Consider the following 21407-nt stretch of genomic DNA (forward strand, 5'->3'; position numbering starts at 1 on the left):
TCACAGCGCTCACCATAGCACATACCCTCCCCAGTGTCTATCACCCAGCCACCCCATCCCTCCCACCCCCCACCACTCCAGCAACCCTCAGTTTAGGCAAGTAACTTCTTAAGACCAAGGAAACATATCAAAGAGCAGACTTTCAGTCTGCTCTACTCAGCTCTGGAAGTATTTTTGTTTCTTTTAAATTTTATTCTCATAATAGGCACATATTGGCTAAACATAAAATGGTATAAAAGGGTAATACAGCTTGACTTTCATTTCCACTCCCCAGAGCTAACTGCTGTTAACATTTTGTTATGTTCCTATCCAGAAATATTTGTATATATGCAAGGCTATGTATTTATGATTTAGATACAAAAGATTACAGTATATGTACTTCTCTCTACCATTTTTTAAACTAATAATAGATCTTGTAGGTCTTTCTACATCAAAACATCTGTATCTATCTCATTTTTAAAAATGTGTAGATGTCTTACAATTTATTATTTTTCTGATGGACATTTAGGTTGATCCTAGTTTTCAGCTCTTACAGAAGGTATTTTTGCTCTTACAAATCTTTTTCCGTTGCAAAATAAGTATCCTTTTATGTGAGGGTTGTTTTTTTTTCTTTTTGCATATATGTTTTCTTAGCACTATTAACTTGAAAAGCCTGTTCTTCTTACTTCTGAATAAGGACGTAGAGAATATGGCTACCAGATTCCCTGCTTCTGTATCGAACAATTATGTGCCTTTAAGCCTAAGTTATGCTTTCTCCTTCTCTGCCCATTTGTGTTTCAGCCTCTTCGCCAGAATGCAACTTAAAATCAGAAAAGATAAAAGTTGTCATCATTGAAAAAAGTTGAAAGTAATTCTCAATTCAGGTCATTGTAATAGCAAGTTCTAAATACCACTTTGCTATAGAATTTAAATAACAGAAAAACTGTTTTGAGAGGAACAGAAATTGTGACTCTTGTTCAGAATTTAAGAGCGTTGGTATTAAGAGCTCATCTGATGCAAGTTTCGAAAACGCAACCAGACTTTCCAGAAATTCAGCCGCGATGTACTTAAAAGCACTGTTGTTGTCTTTTTCCTTGCAGTGAAGTACATGCGAGAAGCCACACCCTATGTGAAGAAAGGCTCCCCAGTATCAGAGATTGGCTGGGAAACACCTCCGCCAGAATCCCCTCGGTTAGGGGCCGGGTCCTCAGATGCCTTGTCATCACAGCCGTGCTCCTTCCACAGAGATCGGAAGAACATCCCCCTCAAGATGTGCTTTGTCACCCGGAGTCTGGCCTCTGCTGACCCTGAGAACAGGTAAAGGCGGCCAGGGACCTCTGGATCTCAGCCACGTGGTGGCCGCTGAGGTTGTGAGGGCCATGCTTATGTTCTCAAAACACTCAGCAGTTTCCAGAGAAAAGCCTGAAAGGGCCCTGCTGAGATAATGTGCATGTTCAAGCCCCGGCCACCTCCCTCCCTCCCTCTCTTCTTCAATTCTTCTTCCTTTCTTTTATCCTAATGACTAATCCGTGCGCTGAGCTTTGGTTCTGGGAAGAGTTGAAGAATTGGATCGTAAGTGTCTTCCCTGCGTCTACCATTGCTAGTGTATGGGACTTTGGGCAAGTTTCACAAACCAAGAAACCTCAGTTTTGTCCTCTGTAAAACGGGAATAATAGAAATAGATACCTCACTGAGCTGGAAATCCATGTGAAGTGCTTAGTACAGGAGAACCTTCATGAATATAAGGTATCATAATATTTGTTATTAATGTTAGGTAGTAGTAAGCACATCAGCCCCCCTGGACCTCGGTGCCCTCAACTGTGTACTTGGAAGTTTCCACAAGAGGATCCTTACTGCAGTTTTCTGCTCTAAGCCTGTCTTTATGCTTAAGAGAGAAAAAGGAGTGGCTTTGATCCAACCCTGGAGTGCTATTTCTCGAAGTCTGTACATGATTTCTCTTGCCACGGGAGATATCACCCAGTCTGTGGTGATTATAAAAAGTTTAGCAAGACAAGCAAATATCTGGGGTCCCTGTTCCCCCAGATATCTTACTTTAACTCATCCGAACAGAAAACGTCTATTTGGGAGGAAAATAAGAGATGTGGAGGAGAGGGAGAGGAATTGAGCCAGCAAATGGGGAATCTTGGTGATCTTGGCAGCCACATTCAGATGCTAAAAATAGGGACAGCTCTGCTGGCCCTTATTTGTAATATGTGTGGGACAGGGGCAGCCCACCCGAGTAGGATGTATTTGGCTACGTTCTGAGTTGCTGATGGGGAAAAGCCAAAGGGAATAGGGACAGGGAGGAAGTTGCCTCCTTGGCTCAGAGCTCAAAGCTTTTTTCGTTCTTTTCCTAATAAGCTTGCTCGAAGGAAGCCACTAGCCTGGCTGACTCCAGCAGCTGCAGGATGTAGCCTGCTCCCCTCCCACACCAGTACGTCTGCCCAGGGCTCAGAGCTGTGGTTGCAGGAGAGAGAGAGGACCATCAGCCAGGGAGGAATCGGAGCAGGCCGACTGAGCAGGCATGAGCCACTCCAACCTGTTCTCTGCTTTGTCCCGCTCGATTTCTGCTGATTTCCTGGGCCTGCAGTTGATGTTCTGGTTACTCTGGGCCTGATCTTTCCCGGTCTCTAGGCTACCCAGTCAGACAGGTCCTTTCTTCCAAGAGTCTGATGTCTAAGGTGTTAGATCTGGTGAATTCCTAATTTATCAAGTGCCTATCTCGTGCTGGGCATTATGCTAATTACTTCAGACCAGAGACTGCCGACAGGTGTGCCCAGCCCGCAGATATGGTGTGTCTGGTGTTTGAAAGAAATTGGCATTACTTACCACATTGAATCATTGGGAAATTTCACATTAGAAAGCCAGATTTCAGCTTTTCTAGAACAGTGGAAAGATCTGGTGAGATTATTTGGCCCGTGTTGCTGCAGGCAGGTTTCCAATTTGCAGGAGCCCAGTAGAGGCTTCTCGTACAAGGGAATGGACTCTCCTCGTCACTCCTATTGCCATACCCTTGGGGGTTCCTATTAGCTACTTGCCTGGTCCTTCACATTTCCTGCCCCGTCCTTGAATCTGTGACCCTGCTTGGTCCTCTTAACAGCCCTCTGAGTTTTGCTTTGTCTCCATTCTGTAGATAAAAAATGGAGGCTCAGCTCTTATATAAGTTCCAAACATCATAGAGCTAATATATGGTTTTGCTGGGTTTCAAATGCAGGCCTATAGTGTGGGTGACAGTGTCAGTTCACCAATACCAGAAAAAGGCAGAGCCTAGAAAATGTGGAGTATTGTAGAAGAGATTCATGCCTGGGGAGAGAGTTTAAGTCAGTGATTTCTAGGCTTCTTTCCAGCTGTGGACTATATGTTACAACTCCCTCCTGAGGCACCGCATTCTGTTTTAAAGAATATTTTGGGAGACATCAGGCCTTGGTTCAAACATTGGGGACTCCATCCGTCAAGCCAGAAGAGGGAATGCATTTGTAAACTTTCATATCCGTGGTCTTCAAGTCCACTACTGGTGAGGTGGTGCGGAGGAGCCTGTCCTGCCAGGAGGTGAGAACCACAGGGGGGAACTGAAAATGGGACTCCAGCTAAGCCAGAGGGTCTGGGGGGGACTTAAGTCCAGACAGACCCAGAACTGCGGCCAAGGAGATTGACCTCTGACGATGTACACGTATATCAAATCACCATGCTATACGCTTTAAAAATCTTAAAATTTTGTGAATTGTACCTCAGTAAAGCTGGGGGGGAAAAAAAAAGGTCATGGTTTTAGGTGAGTCTTGACCCTGGTTGAGGAAGAAAAGAAAAGGAAAAAGGAAACAAATATTTTACAGAACTCTGGTAACATGCTAGGCAGAGTACAATGTACCAGTCAGAGAGGTGGACTCTGCCAAACCCAACTCGGTGCTGGACCCAAGACACACCTAACGCAAAGGGATTTTAAAAGGCAGAAACCAAAGAGATGGGCAAAGCGTACGAGGCAAATGCAGACTAACAACACTGACAAAAGCTACCAGTTTTGAGCTTGCTATACGATAAGGTAAAATGCAGACTGAAAGCACAAAACAGGACAAAGGACCGGTTGCCGCTAAAGGCCAGAGTGCACAAGGAACATTCACCACTTGTGAATGAGCACCCAATAACACAGCAGCGGCCTTTATAGTGGAAACTCTAGGAGATGCAAGACAAAACAGAAATGTACTAATAGTAGGCATTTCAACATACTCTCCATCCAAGTGGACAAAAGGTCAGTAAAGATATAAAAGACCCAAACAGCATAATTAATAAGGGAGATTGGGATACATCACAAACTTTGTACACTGATAATAAAGAATATATTTTCCTTTCAAATCCAGGCAGAACATTGACAAAATTAACTATAGATTAGCTCACCAAAAATGCAATAAATTTCCCGAGGTTGGAATACCACAAACAGCATTCTCTGATGATAGTGGAATCAAAGTAGAAAATTATTTGCCACACTGAAGCACAATAAGCCCTTCTTCTTGGATTTTTAAAATCTCTGTGAAATATCTCTTAGGTCAAAGGGGCAATAGAAACTGAAATTGTAGTATTTCTTAAAATATGAAAATAATGCGTATGTTAAACATGAAAGAGAAAGAAGGAGAAAGGGAGAGTCGACTCTGCAGTCAGCTAGATCCATGATAGAATCTGGGTTCTGCCACTTATGCGTGAATTTAAGCAAGTATCTCATTCGATCTAAATAACGACCCTGGTCGTAGGTACTCTAAGCTTCTATTGTATAGACAAGGAAATTTAGTTCAGAAAGGAGAGTGGAAACAAACAGTAGATCTGGGGTTCCAGCAGGAAGCCCAGTTTCTTAATCATGATACCCAAGTTCCTGTGACTGTAGCACCTGGTGGAACAGCCCACCTAAACCGTAGGGACAATGGCCAGGACTTCATGGGCTCTTGGATGCTAAAACTTGAGTAGCGATGACAAACGCCCCCTCATCTTGGGGCTCATCCCCTCGGTTGGTGACACACAGCTAGCTACTTAAGAGTTTGCATTAAAAACTCTAATGTTCAGTTTCTCAAATAGAAACCTCCATAGAATAGCAGGCAGGATTGCGGCTCTTTCTTTGGAAAAGGTCACCGAGCAGGCACTACATCCTCAAGAATATGTCACTTCATAAATATCTAAATACCTCGTTGTTCATATTCAGCTCTTCGCTGCTCTGGTCCAGGGCTATATCCCCCGTTCTCCAGACTCTTTGGACATATTCCCTACCAGGTGCTTCATTTCTGGCTTGCCCCTTCCCCATCCTCCACCATCTACCCTACACCCAGCTAGCCAAGGGAGTGTTTCACACTCAGGATTTATCCATTTGCTCAAGATGGCACCCTGTCCCCTTCACTAATCTCAAAACTCCCCAGTATTACATAAAAACCTTATGAGGTTCTGGGTCTTCCCTAAGTGTCCAGTTCCTCCCATCTCATCATTTATGCCCCAGCCACCCTTAAATAATTCACTCACCTGACAATTTCCTTGGTCGCCTATTAAAAATCAGCATAAGTGAGGCACTGGTCCCACTATACCTAGTGTGTAGATCTGGCCATCATGGCACCCTTTATAAGGACTTGAGATTTTTTTCTTATGTGCCTACCTCTTAAAGTCATTAAGACCCTTGAGGTCTGGAACACCCATGTTATCATTTTAAAATGATACAAAGCAGGCATTCAAAAATATATGATATGTTAATGATACATGGCATATTCGTCTGTCCGTTTTTGGTATTCTTACCTTCTCAAAGTTTAAAAGAAGAAAAAAAAACTTCCACTAAATAACCTTGGGAGTAAAAGAACAAATAAAAACACAGTTCTATCCTGCCAGGCTCAGCAAACTTAAATAACCCAGAACAACCCATTAGTGAATTTTGTTCAAAGTAACAAAACCAATATGGACTTTCAAGGCAGCCTAAGCAGTGTATTCTCTCCATGTGAGAAATTAAATTGTCACCAAAGGTATCAATACAAGAGATGCTAACAGACCTGAAGAAGTGTATTTTAGACAGGGAAACTGGAAGCCACTCCTTCTGGGATCAGGAGAGCCTTGCTAAGGTGGCCATAATGGTAATTACTACTTTACTGAGACCCCCATCTCCTTTGGGCTGTACCTAAATGGGCAGGGCTCCCCCAAATAGATGCCCCCCCCCTTCTGTTCACCCAGTCTTATTCCTGATGGGGATCAGAACATCGGACTTCAAATTAAATCACTTTCTAGTCTTGGCTCCTCAACATTGCTCCCATATGACTTCGTTCCGGGTTTTAGATGATCCCAGGTACTTCAGTTACACGTTTGTAAACACATGGTCTTTTGGCAACCACCAGAAAAGAGTAATCATTTTACTAGTTTAGCCTTATTTCCTCCTTTTCCCAGTGTTTGGGGGCACACTGTTGTCTCCCTCACCCAAAGCTTATGTAGAGTTTTCAACCATATTCTTTGAACTTGGAACACTATTGAAAAGGCCCCTCTATTAGTTCATCCGGAATGAAGATTCACACAGTTCTTCTGTCCATCTTCTCTCCACCGTAAATCCTTGCTTGTGAAGTGCTTCTCCTTTTAAGAGGCTCACAAGATGTCTACTTTCTTGGTTCTGTTTTCTTCAATCTTAGTTGGACACACTGTGGTGGCCTCATAACTGAAAGTATCGCCAGCCACACCATAATTGACACTGCATTTTGGAAACAAAGGGAAAATGTAAAATCAATTTACATTGGCACTGTAGTCAGTGGACACAGTTTCAGTGTCTAAAATAAGAGGCCCAAATTAACTGCCCACTAATACTGGTGGAATTGAGGTTAGAAGATAGGAGTTTGAATCCCAGTTCTGTCACTTAGTCCCTTTCACTTTAAATGAATTACCAAATTCATCTATCTATGATAGCTTCCTTATCTATACAATGTGCTTACTAACCCTGACCACATTTAACTGTTGTGATGGTTTGGTGCCAGTGTAGACATCCCTAATTCCTGGCAGCATAATTGTGCCATAAATGCAACTTTCAATCAAAATACCCTCAGTCCTGGGTACAAGGGGAGGGGGGAGGTTTTTTTGTTTGTTTGTTTGTTTTCCCCAGCAGAAAGAAGTTTCCGGGTCATCTCCCCAAGCTGTTGAGCAGAGATTATTTTGTAAGACATTCTTTCACAGAGGTTTTTATCCTTTTGGGATTTCTGTCTCTCTGCAGGAAACTCGTTCTAGTTTCCCAAGTCATGGGCTTACAGATCCTTAACGATCATGTATGTATTGAACTCCAAGTCCTCAGCCCACCCCCCCACTACCAACCCACTACCTGCCATGACCCCACTCCACTCCACGTTCCAGGGATCAGCTTGAATAATACTCACCACCCTTGTTTTCAGTGCCTTCCCACCCATTTACCCCCCTTTTTTTGGGCACCTGGGAGTTTTTTTTTTTGCAGCTTAGCAGTACATTAAAGCCCAAACAAGCAACCTTTTCTTACTACATCTGATCTAGTATATCCAGGTGTTCATACCAGAAGGGTTTCTGAATTTGTAGACCACCATAGACTTGGAAGCCTCCTCACATAGCTAGTTTAGTATAAAACTAAAATCAAACAAACAGAAAAAGTGAATATTATCTTTTGGATGATCTACCACTTTCATTTGAAAGTGCGGACTTCCCTCTACCACCAGAACCACCATTTTGGTCATGCTTATTCATCTGTCTGTATCTGTCTGTTACCTCTGTCCCTCTATCTGTCTGTCATTGCCTCTATCTACTATAGCCTCTATCACATATCTATTATCTTTCTCTTCTTGCTTCTTACCTAGACATCCCCTAGTGAAATATTCTTCTTACTATAGAAGGATATGCATAAAAAGAGAGATGATCTTGGTGTTTGATTCAACAGCACTCACGTTCTGCTTTTAAGAAATACAGGAAGTGAAATACATAGTAACAAGTTCAACAATTTGTTTAAAAGTGGTTGGGAAAGGAAAGTTCAGAGAGGTTGGGCTGAATTAGTCAAAAATCTGAAGAAGGAAATAAAGCCCTAAATAGCTGTTCTTTTTTAAGTGTACATAGTTAGGCAAAGTAAGGGGGCATGGCTTTAGCATTCATTTTTTTTTTTTTAAGATTTTATTTATTTATTTGAGAGAATGAGAGATAGAGAGCATGAGAGGGAAGAGGGTCAGAGGGAGAAGCAAACTCCCCGCTGAGGAGGGAGCCCGATGTGGGACTCGATTCCGGGACTCCAGGATCATGACCTGAGCCGAAGGCAGTCGCTTAACCAATTGAGCCACCCAGGCGCCCATGGCTTTAGCATTTGTAACAGACCTAAGAAAATAGATAAGATACTCCTCTTCAAAAGTTATTTTAAATGAGGGCGCCTGGGTGGCCCAGATGGTTAAGTGTCTGCCTTCGGCTCAGGTCATGATCCTAGAGTCCTGGGATCGAGTCCCGCATCAGGCTCCCTGCTCTGTGGTGAGCCTGCTTCTCACTCTCCCTCTGCCTCTGCCTCTGCCTCTCTCTCTCTCTCTCTCCCTCTCTCTGACTCTCGTGAATAAATAAATAAAACATTTAAGAAAAAAAAAGTTAAATGAAAGTTTAAATGTTATTAAAACAATAAAGACAGGTTAAAAATCAAATAGATCTGAAAGATTTATTATTAAAAAGCAGTGGGTATTTATCATTCATTTTGAAACCTATTTGTAAACTAATTGAGAGACTCATATCTGAGACCTCGAGAATGTTCTCATATTATGTATTTGGCAATGTCCTCCTCTGTTTTCTTTGTTCTCTTTCTCTCTCTGCATCCCCTGTTGGAAAGATGACCTCCTGGGTTGATTTTCTAAGTCTGTTTCTTTCTCTCTTACTTCTGTCACATTTTTTTTCTTACTTTATTTTTGTGACCCTTCTTGTGAATATAGCGTGTTTAAATTTCAGCTATTTTAGCTCTTTTTGTTCTCTGAATGTTCCTTTTTAATGGAATTTTGTTGTTTTCTGGATACTGTATTTTCCTCTTAATTCTTGGAGACTATTAATTAGTTTTGTTTTCTTTGTACTCTTTGTCTCTCCTATTATTATTATTATTATTTTGTCTGTTTGTCTGGATCTTCATCTGACTTGCTGGAGTTTTCCTCAAATGTTTGGTGATCCTTTGCTAGCTGCTCATTTTTTACACTGAAGGATGAAAAAGCCTATTGGAGCCTGTGTGTGGGGAGAGGGGTTATCAGTTGGTGGGAATTCAGATACAGTTACTGTTTGGCAAGTCAGCCTTACCAAGAGACCTCTTCCAATTCTGCAAATGTTGGTGTTTGGAACTTTTGTCTGGGTCCATTTAGTTACTTAGGAAAATTATCCAGTCTTTGGGTGTGGTTGGCGGGAGAACACCTGGTTGAAAGCTTTATGAGAGTCCCACCACTCAGCTTGCAAAGCTCACATACGATCCTGTTTCCAGCCCTGAATCACCCTTAACTCTCTCTCGGGAGGTTCCAAGCCCCTGCAGGTGTACAGAGGCAAGGAGCTCACACTTCTCTGGAATTCTAGAGAGAATACAAGCCCTTCAGGTTGTAACGTTCTTGGCTCCTTCTCTACTTTGCAGTCGATCACTGAGCTGTCTGTCCTCACTGTCTGATCCATTGCTGTCTGTCCTCCAGACACTTATTGAGTGCTCATTCTCTGGTGGGCTTATACATATTTTACTGGGATCTTTTAAGGGAGAGGAGATGAACACAAATGGCCAAGCCACTATGTTTCCCCCCAAAAGAACCCTAGCATAATTTGCATCTTTGTATACAACAGAGTGCACAAAAGGTTCATTTTAATGAGCTTAAAAAACATTTTCATAGCCTTGTTATTTTTAAGAAAATTTGTTCCTTCCATAGATAAACTTAAGTATTCATCCTAATTATCATACATTTTTAATCAGTGGGAGATGAATAAGTAAGGTTTCCCTGGCAATGCTAAGCTAGTGAAAAGGGGCATTTAACTATTTTTGGATAGCCTTGAGAAAAAGAGTTGAGGAGAATGCTCACCAAGCATGGTTCTGTGATTTCATCAATACCCAATAAGATGAGTTCATTTTAGTTCATTCCGTGACTCTAAGCACCATTCCAGGAAAATCTCAGTTTTCCCTCTTCTAAGAGCATTTCAAGAGGTTGAACTTGACCATCTGGGTGCTGAGAGACTTTTGCTAATGTTTATTCTCAGTATTTAGGTCTTGATCCTTTGCTCTCGATACATTAATTGAACTCCATTTGGTTTGCAAAAAGCTGCCCCAGGATTTTCCAGCTGAGATAATGAAGCCTCTGAAAATAACCCAGTGCTATAATGCAGGCATCCTCTATTCAAGCAGGTTATCACCTACTGTGGGATGGGTAGAAGGGAGAGAGAGGGGGATCCACAGAGCAGGCCCTGCCCTCCTTCCTCAACTCATGCATGGAATTTTACTTGCCTCAGGGTGGATGGTTTGGGGGCACAGAGAGCTACAGATACATTTAGACAATACCTCCATAGGCATACAGGTACCTTCTTTGTTCCTAAACAATACTAGGATAGGAATTTTCACATTGCTGGTCCAACCAACCTGGTTGAGATTTCTTTCATTTTCTTAAATTTCAACGTTTTGGACAGTCTTGACCGTTCAGGTTTTTGGCTAGGTCCTGAGCCACCACAGTGGCAGAGTTCTTGCCCTGACCCAGCTTACTGTCAGGGAGGGAATGTGGGCAAGCAAGCTGGCAGTTATAGAATAGTACTTGAAAAGGTGATGCAGGAGGAAAGGATGCTCTGGATGCTCCTTCATGGGAGCGCTGCCTAATCCAAAGTTCTGTTTCTGGAAGGGGGTGGAGGGTGGGGGCAATGGGGAATGACTATTTGTGCCGAGATGCAAATAATAAAAATAGAAGTTAGCCAGGTCCAAGGTTGGGGAAGGCAGACAGAAAGAGTATTCTTGACAACAGAGATAGTATAGGTCTAGGCACCAAGGCAAGAAAACACATTGCTCTGTTAAAGAACTAGAAGTTCGGCCTCTTTGGCGCACCCCATGAGAGGAGTGTCAAGAGTCTGCAGAGACGGTCGCGATCAGAGCTAAGCGACTTCATGTTGGGACTTTATCTGAGGTGGAATCTGCGGTGGAAGAATGATGTCACCAAGATCCTTCTGGCTTCACAGTCAGGTGGGGACCCAAGGGGCCAGACTGGAGGCTGGGGGAGCAGTCAGAGGGTTATTGCAGAAATGGAGGTGAGAAATCATCCTGGCCTCTACTAGAATAGAACAGGAACCCTAAAGAGAAGTTGGATGAATTAGAGAGATTTTAAGGACCAGAATCTGCAGGAGCTCCTGATACAATGGGCTTGGAGGCATGAGGCAAAAGAAGGAGTCCAGAACTAGTTTTGCTCTGTCAGCCATGGACATAGAGCCACGGTCTAGTCAGTCCCTGAGCCCTATTGCTAGGTGCTTACACTGGCGCTCGGTGAGTGGGACCGAGGACAGCCATGTTTTGGTGGAGGGTGGGGGTCGCTAGAAGCATAGGACAAGTTTGGGCCTTTGGAGATACTGCCTTGATTGTGCATCAGACTGTGTCTTTTGACAGTCTCATGTCCCTTCCTGGATTCTCAGGTACTGTGAGAGGAGCAGTATGTCCTGCATTTCTTCTGTATTTGCCCTCATTCTTAGAACTGCATGTAGAAATCACTCAGTAAATACAGAATGGCAAATGCAGTGATGTTGGTCAGCGTTGCTGGTGTCACTCCTGAAGGGTTAACTGAAGAGTGTTTAATGAAGGGACCATTTCCAGAAGGGCAGGTTGTGTGAGCAGAACCAAGGACAAATGGAGAGGCACCCAGGGCCCAGTCACTTTGGGAAGCTGCTCCTACCCCGGGGACGGAGGAGCAAAGAGAGAAAGTTACTGCAGCCTGGTGAGGTCTGGAGCCCTGGGAGATACCGAGGCCCAGGGAGGGTTCGGGGCATGGCAGTATCCCTAACCTTCCTCCCTCCTGCCCTAGGATCTCCTGTTGGTGCTTCTGATTGGCTGCACACAACCGGACGCCAGAGTCTAGGGAGCCTGAGTGACATGCTTAGTAGAGTTGTACTCTTAGAGCACAGAGCAAGGCAAAGAAGAACAAATCTGGAGGAGGCAAAAACAGAAAAAAAATAAAATCACGAGAAAGAAGTGCATTTATATTCTGTCTTTTTGAAAACGGGTCTGATGTATATGCAACAAGTGATAACTAGTTATGAGAAAAAGGTGGTTAACTCGAACACTTCATTTCCTGACCTTGTTGGATAAAAACATTTTGGACAGCCCCAAATCCATATTTACAAGGTCCTGCTTCATAAAAGGTGTTATGCCCCTTCTAGAGTTTTGGTTAAGAATCCTTTTTTTTTTTTTTTTTTAATTTTTATTTATTTAAGAGAGAGTGCATGCATCAGCAGGGGTGGGGGAGTGGAGGGGCAGAGGGAGAGGGAGAAGCAGACTCCCCACTGAGCAGGGAGCCCAACACGGGGATCAATCCCTGGATCCTGGGATCGTGACCCGAGCCGAAGGCAGATGCTTAATGACTGAGCCACTCAGACGCCCCAAAACTGCAAAATCCTTTTAATGTTAATTTTTCTCTCACCTAAAATGCCAGATCATTGACCCTGAATAGACACACTTGCAATTGGTTGTGGTGCCTTTTCTTTCCCTTAGAATAAAACCCTCTCCTCCACCTCTGTTACGAAACACACAGTAAAGGCCAAGTAGTGCAATTTGTTTTCGTTTCCTGTGCTATTAAATATTCAGGCAATCAGAAGATGTTTCCTCATGTTACCTGGAAACAAAACACTAGATCCAGAAGTTAGAATTCTTGGAGCTGGTTTCTCAAGCTCTCTGGTAATATTTTTTTGTGGGAGGTGTTATGCAATCTTGAAAAGATGGTTGACTTTCAAGCCAGGCCAATCCATGTTTCATTGCTAGCTCTTCTCCTAATTATCTGCATGTGACTTTGGTCAATTTATGTATCTTCTTTGAATTTTTTAAATACATAAAATTAGGGAGATAGTGTTTCTATGTATGTACCATCTTAATGGATTAAATAAGTTGGGATGTGCCTAATGTCCTACACCAAAGTAGGCACTTAGCAAATGCAACCTCTTCCCATTTTTTTTCTATTCTAGAAATATCCATTCCTCAGGAGATCACCAAAGGATTCTTTCAGTGGCATGAAGATGCGTTAAGAATTTTTTTAGTTGGTTTTATTAAGTGCTGGGAAAGCCCTGGGTAAAATATTGAGTTGAAAAGTATACAACAGCTGTTTGGACAGGTGAAAACCACACTTTGATTTTATATGTTTCTCTCTGATGCCACAGCTGTAGGAGTTGGCAGCTTGAAGAAGAGGGTCAATTTGCAAATAGTATCTTTAGATTAATTTCTCCGGGAAAGACAGAGACAGGGCTTGAATCACTAAGAAGGGGTGGAATTTTACCACGGCCACACAGTTTTATAGAAATATTCCAGTAAGCCTTGATGGCAGAATTCACCAGCCTGCTGTCAGATGTGCAGAGAAGGAGAGTGACAGATAAAACAGCATGCATGAGCTAGCGTAGGAATTTGAAGCAACATATTTCTGCTGACGCCATAGTCCTCCCAGGATCCTATTGACTTCACTTGATACTAGGCTTCCAGGCTTCACAAGTCTATTATCATTAGGTATGTGCACAGAGTCATAATAGTGCTGGTCGGGTTTCGGTCATTTTTTTTTTTTCTAGTTCTACAGATCTTTCTACTGTGTTCCATCCATCTTTTCTTTCTTAATTCTTCATAAAATGAGAAGTACACCATTTTGAGGCAGATGCTTACAGCTTTTGAGGTCTTAGAAGAGAGAGAAGACCTAACTAGTAATACCAGCATTGAGCTAAGTGAACTAACCAAACCGTTTATAAACCAGTATTTAGAGCAGCTGAGAACTAATGAACTGTAGCTCTCTTCGAAGTCTGCGTGTTGCAGTGGAAAGAGCTCATGGCTTTGAAAACTGACAGACCTAGGTTTAAATCCTAGCTCTTTGTGATCTTGGACACCTAATTTTACCCCTCTAAGCCCCAGTTAATCTGTCTGTAAATAATAAAATAATGAAAGCATAATAAGAGCCACTTTTCAGAATTTTTACACGGATAAAATGCCTCTCAAGATGAAGGGTGTATACTGTCTTGGATAAGGTTGGCTATATCGTGAAGTATATAAAGCCACTGAATGAAAAGGTGTACTTCCAGGAATGTGAATTCTGCTGTGAATTTTGGGAGAACAGAATTTTTTATAGAGTTCATTCACATGCATTTAAAAGCTATAACGTGAGATTTAAAACAAATTTATGCTTGCAGTTATTTTCGCTCAAACCTAGATTCCCTAAAAGTACAAGGTCACTTGTTTCAACAATTAAGAGTTCTCAGAAAGTTGTTAGAGGAACTAACAACTTTTATTATGTGCATAATAATATGTGGTAAATGTTATCAGTTAGGTTACGGTGAAAGAAACAGAGACCAGTCTAGGTAACTTCAGCAGAAAGGTATTTAAGGAGTTAGTTGCTTGCAAAAAATGGGAAGGCCTTAGGTCTCCAGTTGAGTCTCCATTAACGACCCTCAGGAGTCTATAAAACTGATACAATCAGGAAAGTAGAGAACCAGGGGGTTGCCATTGGAAGTACCAAAATGATGCAGGACCAGAGGAGTGATCCAGGAATCAGGGAACTGGGATGAGGGAATTGGCACCTTGTAATTCCCTCTTGACACCCAGGAGGCTGGTGATTGGACACCGGCACTCCCAGCCAGCTGCCGTTGCTCCTTGCTTTTGACCCTGACATCCTTGCTCACCAGCAGTGGCCATCAAAACTTCCACCTTCCCAATCTCACAGGAATATATAAAATAATATATTTGGCAGAACCTACTGTATTTACAAAACCTTACCTCTAAGGGAATCTGGGAACATGGAATTTTTCTTTCTTTCTTGCTTGCTTGCTTGCTTGCTTTCTTGCTTTCTTTCTTTTTTTAGCATTCTACGTTGTAAAGAGGGTGCAATGAGGTTGCATTAGCCAACTCACAGTATCTGTTACACAGCGTTGGCTACCTGGTAGGAGTTCAAGAAATGCTCATTCTCTTCCCTCCCCTTGTCAAGACTCAAAATAAGAGCTTAAAGGAAACTTTGCGCCTTGATATGGTTAGAGGAGTTGTGGAAAAGGCACTACCTCTCCTCCTGCATCAGTTTTGTTGAGTTTTGGAAACAGGTTGTAGTGGCAGAGACACCCACCAAGTAGTCCCTTTGTTCCCCTGAATTTCCACGTCTTCTTATAGTTGTGTTGGGCATTGTGACTAATTCTGGCTAATGAAATATGAGCAGAAATGATGTGTGCGCTTTTGAGCTGAGACCCTGATGGGCACATGGATTCTTGGAGGTGCAGCTTTCAAATGGGAGAGTTTCCTTACGCCTGGCATCCTGAGTGACCTAATGGAGCAGATCCCCACCCTACTCACGTCAGACTGCTTTGGGAATAGAACATGTAATTTTCATAAACTTTGGTTATGTTAGATGACTGAGATTTCAGGACAATTTGACACCATAGCATAAACCTGTTGTGACCAATATGATCTTCGTGGAGATGTCCTAACAACGCAGTCAAGCTGATTAATATTTACTGGGAGATAGCAGTAATTCTCATGGAGCTAGGTGTATTTAGTAAATGAAATTTTTTCCCTCTGTTTCCCACTTTATGTAGTTTCCCCCCCCCCACTTTATATAGTTTTTAATGTAGAGTCTAAAAGGAACCATATGGTTTCTTTTTTAGCTGACATTATCCAAGTGAGTGAGCATGACCTAAAGGTACCAGATAAAGGACCATTGGACCTTTTCACACTAAGAACATGTGAAAAGCATGCTTTGTTACTGCAGTTATAGGTGTTGCTTTGGGAACTGTTATTATTTGTGGCTAATGCTCTTTCCCTGTGGGTCTAGAGGATACTGTTGTCCGAAAGGAAGTGGGGGGGAGCAGGGGGAGAATCAGGCCCCCCACTGAGCAGAGAGCCCTATGCGGGATTCCATCCCAGGACCCTGGGATCACGACCTGAGCCAAAGGCAGACGCTTAACCGACTGACCCACCCAGGCACCCACAGCCTTCTTGTTTAATTCTTGTCATTGCAGCATAGGTATGAAAATAAAATGATAACCTAAGAGAAAAACGTGCCTCACTAAAGAATTCTACACCTCATCACCCCTTTACTGGGGCCCACAAGAAACCCAGAGCTGCCTCATCCTGAGTCTCCATGTGTCACCCTTTGTAGTTCTTACCATGTGGTGGTTTTACATTTATTTGTGTCTTGATTTGACTAATCTCTGACTCTCTCACTAACTCCATGAGTACCATGGTTTGGTTTGCCTTTGCTTGTCATGCTATCCCCAGTGCCCACTCCAGTCAAGGGGATGAATAAATAGTCACTGGACAGAGGTGTGTGCCAATGAAGGGACTGATGAGCGGATGAGGGAAAGAGAACACAAGGAAGACCTAGGAGATAGGACAGAGCTTCTCGGCTTCCCCACTCAGCATTCCTATGGTCTGCATGTTACTACTGACAGGGCCAAACAGATGTTTAGAATTTCTTCTGCTATGATCTTTGTGGGGCCTTGGAAGTTCCCCAAGATACTCCTGGTCCTCAGATGGAAAAAATCTTTTACAATGATTGCCTCAGTCAGTATATTAGGTTGCAAAACTGTGAGGCACCATTTCTGAGAGGAAAACAACCTTGCACAGTACAGTATTCGTGTTTCTCAAGGAACCAGGACTGTGACCTCTGTGAGTTTATTTGTAAGAGTTGGGTGGCTTTCATACTGTGATGAGCTCCAAGGAGTTTCCCAGCTTCTTTGTGACCAGTGTTCTGATTGCAGTGGCAGGCCTGCAGCTTAGAAATGCTTGTGAAGGGGCGCCTGGGTGGCTCAGTCGGTTAAGCGTCTGCCTTCGGCTCAGGTCATGATCCCAGGGTCGTGGGATCGAGCCCCTGCATCGGGCTCCTTGCTCAGCAGGGAGACTGCTTCTTCCTCTCCCTCTGCCTGCTACTCTGCCTACTTGTGTGCTCTCTGTCTCTCTGTCAAATAAATAAGTAAAATCTTGAAAGAAAGAAAGAAAGGAAGGAAGGAAGGGGAAGGGGAAGGGGAAGAGAAAGGAGGAAGGAGGAAGGAAGAAGGAAGAAGGAAGAAGGAAGAAGGAAAAGAAAGAAAGAAAGAAATGCTTGTGAACCCAGGCCCAGAGGGGCTGGTGGGGAGGAGCGGGTGGTCTTGGGGGCGGCCTCGGGAAGGTCAGCGTCTGTGCCCTGGGTTTTAGACCCAGGCCCTGGAGCTAAGCTGTCATAATGGGTCTAGAGGGCCCCAGCTGCAGGTACTTCTGGGAATTCAGCAGAGTTTGTGCTGTTGCAGGTTGCCCAGCTGTCCCGCATTGACCTGCAGAGCCCAAGCAGAGAGGATGGCTTCCAGCCACAGGAAATCCACATCCAGCCTGCAGAAGCATTTCAGTCAGCATCCAACCAGGAAAACAGACTACTCTAGGCATTTTATTTTATTTTTATTTTTGTTTTTTTTTGGGGGGGGTGTGTGTGCACATTTTAAACAGAGGGAACGGAATGCAGTGAATTGGTTATAATGGTCAAAGATGAGCCGAGAAGCCAGCCCAGGTTTTCCCTCCCTCTTGCCCTACGGTCTCCCCCAGTGTCTCCTGTGTGCAGAAGCCATGTGACACAGAAACCCCAAGTAATCATCCCCTCGTGATATTGAGCAAAGTCACGGAGAGAGCAAGGAATGGATTTGAGGACTGACAGTACCAGGACAGGCCCAGAAAGGCACCTGATGCATCTCGAAATTTCTAGTGGTTAGCACACAGTAAGTGGCCCAATAAATATTACATTGAACAGAATGAATGATCAGCATGTGGCTCCGATACTCAACTCTGTGTGTTATGTGAAGCAAGTCATTTCATCACTTTGAGTGTATTCTTGAACATAAAGGAGAGACAATGTGGGTTCCCCATTTTCATCCTAACAAGTAGATGATTCTGATCTTTTGTGTCTTGCCAGAGCTCTGTGTCACTTTCAAGAGCTTCTGTTCTCATTGTACAAGACTCTGCTCAGTAGCTTTATCACCCTGACCCCCAACACTGACTCTGGAAGTCACTCTTTTGAATGAGCCTTTCATGTCACATGGCTTTAAAAGGATTTCTTTCTTTGATGGAGTACAAGAAACCAATACACTTCATGGCATTGGTCCCAAATATGTTGCTCTAGGATATCGCTTTAAAATATTTAATGATTTATTTATTTATTTGTTCCTTTATTTTTTCAATAGATAATACAGACATGTGGTTTACTATGCACAAAAGGACATGCAGAGAAAAATAAGTCCCCCTTTAACGCCTCTGTCCAAGTCACCTGGTTCTCCTCCCCAGAAGCAACCACTGTTACCAGATTTCCATGTCAAATTGTCAATTTAAGACATTTCCCTGAAATTTCCAGAAGGCAAATGTATTCATTTCCTATGCCTGTAATAACAAATTACTAAAAACTGAAAGGCTTAAAACCACAGAAGTTTATTCTCTCAGAGTTCTGAAGAGATTTAGTCTGCTCTTCCCAAAGGATCTAGGGAAGAATCCTTCCTTGCTTCTTATGTTTCTGGTGGCTCCTAGCAATCCTTGACATTCCTTGGCTTATAGCTAGTTGCCGCACTCCAATCTCTGTGTTTCTTTACTGACCTTCTCTATTTATCTGTGTATCTCTGTATCCTTTTTTTTTCTTTTTTTCTTTTCTTTTTTGAGAGAGAGAGAGAACATGCATGCATGAATGGGGAGAGGGGGCACAGGGAGAGGGAGAGAGAATCTTAAGCAGGCTCCACATCCAGCATGGAGCCTGACATGGGGCTCCATCTCACAACCCTGAGATCACAACCTGAGCCAAAATCAAGAATTGGACACTTAACTGACTGAGCCACCGAGGCGCCCCCATGTCCTCTTCTTATAAGAATATTAGTCATTGGATTTAGGGCCACCCTCATCCACGATGACCTCATTTTAACTAATTATATCTGTAAGGACCCAGTTTCAAGTAAGGGGTCACCTTGAGGTCCTAGGTAGACATGAATTTTGGGGAGACATTATTCAACCCACTACAACAGGTAATGATGCTTCTCAAGTTGCCCCAAAGATTATACATATATGGTGACAAGGGTGGGGGTAGTCAGTAATTAAATATACAGATTCCTGGCCACCTCTCAGACCCACAGAATTGGAACCTCCATAGAAGGAGCTTAGAAATCTACAGTTTTAACAAATTTTCTCATTGTGTCTAATCATTAGGTAAAGTATAGAAAATCCTCTTTTAAAATAATCAAGCAAAAGCAAAAATCCCAAAGGATAAAACTTGATCCAATAGACTTGAGGTCAAATACTGGCTCAGTCCATATTTACTAGTTAATAACCTTGGGCATTTTATCTAATTTTTGGGGCTCAGTCTTCCTATCTGTAGGATGGCAGTAATAATAATGGTAGCTGAATTGTAGAGTTGCTAGAAACGGGAAGGTCACATGTACAGAGATTCTAGATGTTGCAGAACTAGTAGGCAGATTTGGGACTTGAACCCAGGACTTCGGAGTCCATGTCCATTGTGCACTTGCCACTGAAACCTGTCTTGCTTTTGACTTCACAGAGGAATTGTACATAGGAGTCCTTTAAAGAGCTAGTTTCTCTCAAGGAATAGTAAATTTGATTCTGTTCACAAGGCCATAATATATGCACATGTACCAGAAAGTACTTAGTGAATAGAGCACTGTGTAATTTGACACCTTGGTGACACCTTCTACTTAGAATCATCTACTTACCTCGCTACCTGCTAACCCCTAACAGATCTGTTTCTCAAGCTACCAATCATCCTCAATCATCACACAGATATCACCTGCTCTGAGCAGTCTTTCCTGTCTCCCTCCCTCCAGATAGAATCATTGCTATTATTATTCTGAGAAACCCTAACCATCATTTTTTTTGGCATTTGCTATACTAAGACCAAGGCAGTAAAGTGACAGGACTGGGCTTTGAGCCCAACCCTTTCTGACTCCAAAGCTCATGTGACATAGAATTATCACTGTACCCTCTCTCTCTTCAAACCCCTCCCAATGTTATCCTAACCATTCTGTATGCGGTGAGGGAAAGAAAGCCTATTTCTTCCAATGAACTGTGACCCCTTCCAGTCATCCATTCCAAAGCAAAAACCCTGTCTCATTTGTTGGTGTGTCGTGAAGTCTAGAACAGTGTTTCTCAAAGTGCGATCCCAGGCCGGAAGCATCAGCATCACCCGGAAATGTGTTGGAAATACAAATTCTCAGAGATCTTTAGGTGGGACCCAGGGATCTATAGTTCAACAAGCCCTACAGGTGATTCTGATGCACACTGAAGTCTGAGAACCACTGTAGGATGACATCCCCTCCCAGCTGCTTTCCAAAACACAGTGAGATTCTCAGACGTCTGTGTACTCTTAACAACCATTGCTGAAGCAGCTTGATAGCGTGCGTGGCATCATATTATCATTGCTTGCTTCTCTCTCTGAACTGATGCCTTTTTGCAGGGGTTTGATCTAGTGCATACTTAATTAGCCAGGACCTTACGCAGTGCCTGACACATAGCAGGTGTTCAATGCACGTCTGCCAATAGAATACGTGAATTCATGCATAAAGGGAAGCTAGACCTGTACTTTCAGGAACATGATACATTTTTAGGATCTGGAAGGAACCGTAGAGAACAGTTTATATCAGAGTAAACTGAAACTCAATTGAGAAATTTCCCAGGTTATGACAGTGACGCAGTGGAAAAATGAAACATGAATGAGGTCTCAGTATCTTCCAGCTCCTTGCGACTCAAAGTGTGCTACAGAGACAACAAGCAGCAGTGCATCACCTGACGGCTTGTGAGAGATACTGAACCTCAGGCCCCACTCCAGGCCTGTTGAACCAGAGTCTGCCTTTTAATGTGATCCATCTCATTACAGTTTGAGAGGCACTTTCATTTTGACTCCATCACTGGGCTTTCACCAAACTAATCTCTTCTCCTTTAATCAAATGTCTTTGTTTTTTTTTTTTGGTTTGTTTTCTAGAGCTGAAATTCAATTTCCTAGTGAATCCACAGGTGTGAGGAATTTATTAAAGATTGGGTGGTGTTGGGAAAATTAATTAAATTCACTCAGTGCCTTGGAAATAAAGCTTTAACAAACAATGAGGAAAAGTTCCTTCAGCGCAGATAGGATAACTGATTTCTTGTTTAGAATAGCACCCACCCTGGCTCAGATCCAGGCAAAACATCAGCTGCTCCAGCTCATGAAAGGTCAACATATTGCTTCGAATGACTTTTATGAAATGCTCGTCTCAAAATTGGAAGCACTGTGGAGATGGTTATATGT

The 21407-nt window shown here is 43.0% G+C and overlaps 1 protein-coding gene across 2 annotated transcripts in view; it reads left to right on the forward strand.

Moving 5' to 3' along the window:
- Positions 1 to 21407, forward strand: part of SNTB1 (syntrophin beta 1) — a 229604-nt gene that overhangs the window by 97639 nt on the left and 110558 nt on the right. The window contains exons 2-3 of one of the 2 annotated variants that reach the window (XM_028090869.2): positions 1080 to 1296; positions 17395 to 17523. In XM_028090869.2, coding sequence (XP_027946670.2) covers positions 1080 to 1296; positions 17395 to 17523 — 346 coding nt within the window. The remainder of the gene's footprint in view (positions 1 to 1079; positions 1297 to 17394; positions 17524 to 21407) is intronic. The other variant, XM_028090870.2, reaches the window with a different exon arrangement.

The sequence above is a fragment of the Eumetopias jubatus genome, unplaced genomic scaffold, assembly GCF_037043125.1.
Source record: "Eumetopias jubatus isolate StellerSeaLion01/CBP00866 unplaced genomic scaffold, mEumJub1_p1.0 scaffold_4, whole genome shotgun sequence".
Taxonomy (NCBI): domain Eukaryota; kingdom Metazoa; phylum Chordata; class Mammalia; order Carnivora; family Otariidae; genus Eumetopias; species Eumetopias jubatus.